At 44.5% G+C, this 4,368-nt stretch overlaps 1 protein-coding gene across 1 annotated transcript in view; it reads right to left on the bottom strand.

The window, feature by feature from the left end:
• Positions 1–1,349: 1,349 nt before the first annotated feature.
• Positions 1,350–4,368, bottom strand: part of LOC108371487 (protein bunched, class 2/F/G isoform-like) — a gene marked incomplete at its 3' end in the record, with an annotated part of 18,165 nt that continues 15,146 nt past the window's right edge. The window contains exon 3 of the mRNA XM_017627057.1: positions 1,350–4,368. Within this exon, the coding sequence (XP_017482546.1) occupies positions 1,350–4,318 (2,969 nt within the window).

Raw genomic sequence — 4,368 nt, 5'->3', positions numbered from 1 at the left:
TATTTTATTTAATTTTTCTTATTTAATTAAAATACCATAAACTTTTAGATTTAGCTGTTTTAAAAATAATCTTTTTTTAATTTGATTTAACTTTTAGCAACTTATTTTTTATTTTTATTTTTTATTTTTTGAAATAATTTTTTTTTATTTGCTTTTAATTTTTAGCTTTTATTGTTTTAAAAGAAAAACATTTGTTTTATTTAATTTGATTTTTAGAAAACTTATTGCTCCTCGTTGGCAGATCTTTCGAAAGACAAAACAAATTTTTCTGCATGAAAAATGGTGGCAGACTTTTTAAAGTTCGATCTAGCCCTAATTTTTTTATTTGCAAGTTTTGATCCATCTGCATACCAAACATCCCCATAGGTTAATTATATTGACAGTATTCCATAGAGCTCGATCTGCAGTGAATACCTTAAGGTTCCTAGAGATTTATAGTTTGGGAACTAAGTATTATATCTTTCCTAAACAATATAAAATATTTAAATTTTTCACGATATCGCCGAAATATTAGAGGGCCAAATAGCTTTTTTTACACAGACGGTCAGTGCCAGATGTAAATTTACACGTTGTTCTAATATAATATTCACAATTACTTTCACAACAATTTTTTTTCATTAATTACTTCTTTAAGAAAATATGGTCCATTCTATAAAATTAACTTTATACAAAGTTCACGAAAATTCAAAAAATTTTCATCAAAATTTCAAAATGATTTTTTTTCAGAATTTTTAGAAAATTGCAAGTTTCAAGTCGTTAGAGATTACAGTTGATTTTTTAGAATTTTTTTTTTGTGCAGGGTGTTGCGCATTTTCTTCCATAGAAAAATACATTTTAATCACGCATTATAGGGAAGAAAACGCGGAACTCCCTCCACAAAACAAAAAAAAAAAAAAAAAATCGAAAAAATCAACGGTAATTTCTAGCAATTTTAAACTTGCACTGTGCTTTACTAAAATTGAACGGGCTACAAAACTGCGTACTCGAAAATTTTCTAGAAGTTCTGAATAAATATTGTGAAATTTCATTTTTCATTTCATATTTTCATAAATAATTAATAAAAAAAAATCCTCAAAATAATTGTCTGTATTATATGTATTAGAAAAAGGTGTATAGGTACTTACATTTGACACTGACTGTATATAAATCGACGGTAAGGTGGGCGTACCACAGTTATAAAAAAATCGGATATGAAAAAATCAAGTAGACACTAATTCAACGAAAAAATGCTGACTCACCTTTCAGTCTCTGTTTCTGCACTCGGTTGTGTTTGTGGTGTCTGCTGTTGCTGTTGTGGTAGCTGTTGCAATTGTTGTTGTACTTGCTGTTGTTGTTGCTGCTGCTGTGGCTGTGACTGCGACTGCGACTGCGCCTGTGCTTGTTGTTCGTCGGTTGTTGTTGCAGCTGGCTGCGGCGTATTTGCGCCAGCAATATTGTTGCTATTGTCATTGGCATTAGCACTCGCATTGTTCAAGTTATTAGCGCTAGGTAGTTGTTGCTGTTGTTGTTGTTGTTGTTGATGTTGTTGTTGCAATTGCAATGTCTCATTATTTGTATTCGCGATTGTTGCTGGGTTACTAATTTGGGTATTGTCAAGCGATAATGGTTGTTGTTGTTGCTGCTGCTTCTGCTGCTGATGTGCTTGTATTGCAGCCGCAAGCACCTTTGGATCGGCAATCGTTGGCGGCGCACTCTGCTGCAGCTGTTGTTGTTGCTGATCGCCGGCATGCTGCTGTTGCAACTCATAGTTTGCCATTTGCAGCGGCATCGTTTGACCAGCTGGCGCAGATTGTTGGTGTTGATACTGCGGTGGATGTGACTGCTGCTGCTGTGGCTGCGGCTGTGATTGCGGTTGTGACTGTGACTGTTGTTGTTGCTGGAACTGTTGGGTTGTTTGTGGTGGCTGCTGTTGTTGTTGTTGTTGTTGCTGAACAGCGACACCATCGATCTGCGATGTTGGTGCGGAGACGGATTGAGGCTGTTGTTGTTGCTGTTGTGGCGGAAGTTGCATATCGTTGGCTATTATTTGCGAAGTAGAAGGCTGATGTTGCTGTTGCTGTTGTTGCTGTTGCTGCTGCGGCTGCGGCTGCGGCTGTTGTGTAGGTGCAGCTTGGAAGTTCTGTTGTTGTTGGCTATATACGTCACTTTGTGGTTGCTGCTGCTGCTGCTGTTGAGCAACATATGTTGTTGGCATTTTTTGTTGTTGTTGTTGCTGCTGTTGCTGAGCAGCCGTTTCGACCTGTTGCATGCTAGTTGCATCATTGTTGTTATCACTTGGATTGACAACATTGCTACTGTCAAACTGGAAATCGCTGGGAAGTGTTTGCGGTTGTTGTTGCTGTTGTAATGGTGGTGGCACATAAACAGTGCCAGCCTCCTCAGAGGCTGCTATCGCCTCCTCTTGCTTCTTCAGTTGCTGCAACGATTGCTGCAATTGCTGTGCAGCAACAGTGGCATAGTCCATGGGCAATGTTTGGCCATGTGCGACTTCCTGCACGGCTGCGCCACCATCCGTATTATTTCCATTCCCATTATCCGCGTACACTTGCTGTGCCTGTTGTTGTTGTTGTTGTTGTTCCGGCTGTTGCTGCTGTTGTGATGCTGACTGAGCCTGCTGTGAACCGGCAGTATCGGTTACAAATTGTTGCATGCCATGCACCACTGTGGCCGGAGCCGTAGCAATGCCCGCTGGCGCAGACATTTGCTGCTGCAATTGTTGTGCCGGCGTAACTGCGCCACCAGCACCGCCGCCACCGCCACCGCCAGCGCCACCGGTACCTTCATTAAAATTCCAGTTACTATCAGCCGCTGCGCCACCGCCAGTAGTCAGCTGCAAACTATTGCCACCAACCGCATCCACATGATTCTCGAGCAGCTGTGCAGCGCCCGTACCAATTATCATACTTTGCGTAGTTTTTGCCGGTTCACCGCTATTGCCGTTACCCGACTCGGAGGAACCAGTCTTTTCATTATTGTTGCCACCGCCGCCCTCCTTACCGCCGGTGCCCACAGTTGAGTGATCGAGATAGTCCATACACATCCAACGTCCACGACGAAATGGCTCAGTCGACTCGATCTTAACCACCTTGAAACGCTCGCTGCGGTGCTGCGTCTCCTTTATGTCATCCTTTTTCTTGCTGCCACCTGGCGTTACAGCTGCACTCACCACATTTATAATGTTGTCCGAGACATTAACCTGCACATTTTGTATGGTCTGACCGAGCGACGGACCAATGGGATCCACCACAACAAGTCCATACTGTGAGCTGGTCGGTATCACCGGTGCTGTAGTGCTCAATGCATTATTGGAGAAATACACCTCCTCTTTGGAGAATGTATCCTCGGACATTGAAGGCGTCTCGTTATCGAGATCGGTGACACGACTATTGTCATCTGTATGAGATTCATCCAAGTCGTCGGCTGACTCATCACCATTGTCGGAATTCACTTTGGGATGTCCGACAGTCACGGAAGTAATCTGAAACGATGAGGTCGTCTTTGGTTTTCTGCTTGGCTGTGAAGCGGCAGTTGTATGATGCTGATTGCCGCCAGCGCCACCCCCACCGGCGCCGTGCCCATGACTGTGATGACTGCGGCTAGTGTTGGTGCTGGCCGAACTGCTGCCACCACCGCCACCACCTCCACCACCGCCACCATTGTTATTCGGCGAAGTGACTTTCGTCGATGTCGATGCTGTGGTGGCTGTTGACTGTGGTGCAATCGAAGTGCTCGAACTGGAACTATTTTGGGTTGTGTTCGAGTGAATGCTGCTGCTGCTGGTCGTTTTCGAAAGATTCGGAGTGGACGAATTAGTGGCCGAGCTATCGCCACATCCATCACGACCACGAGCGCCGCCAGCACCACCACCACCACCGGCGCTACCACTAGTGCTACCAGTAGCTGAAACGTTCAGACGCAAACTTTCACTGGTGCGACGTTGTATAGCATTTGTGGTGCTGCCACCACTATTAGCACCTGTGGAAGCCGAATGGTGATGATGGTTGGTAGCGCTGTTCCCATGGTGATGGTGAAGCGACGAATGGTGAGCGCTTTGTGGGTGATAATGATGATGGTGTGGGTGATGTTTGTCGCTTGTGCTGGTGGATTTCGTGCCACTAACACTGCCTCCACCGCCACCGCCGCCGCCGCCGCCGCCAACGGCATTTGCATTTGTAAGCGATGTCATTTTAGTCAGGGGTGGCTTCTTAATCGATGTGGTGCTGACGGCACGTATGGGACCGTGTGACTGTATGGTGTTGCGGCGTTGCGCTGCTATGGAGTTGCTCTTGAACATATCCGAGAATTGATGATGATCCATTATGGTAAGCGTATGTCCTTGCTGCGTCTGCGCTTGGTTCGTGTGCTGAT

The sequence above is a fragment of the Rhagoletis zephyria genome, unplaced genomic scaffold (assembly GCF_001687245.7).
Source record: "Rhagoletis zephyria isolate East Lansing unplaced genomic scaffold, Rhagoletis_zephyria_1.1 Rzeph_scaffold_05021, whole genome shotgun sequence".
NCBI lineage: Eukaryota > Metazoa > Arthropoda > Insecta > Diptera > Tephritidae > Rhagoletis > Rhagoletis zephyria.
This window is presented reverse-complemented; position numbering and strand designations above follow the sequence as displayed.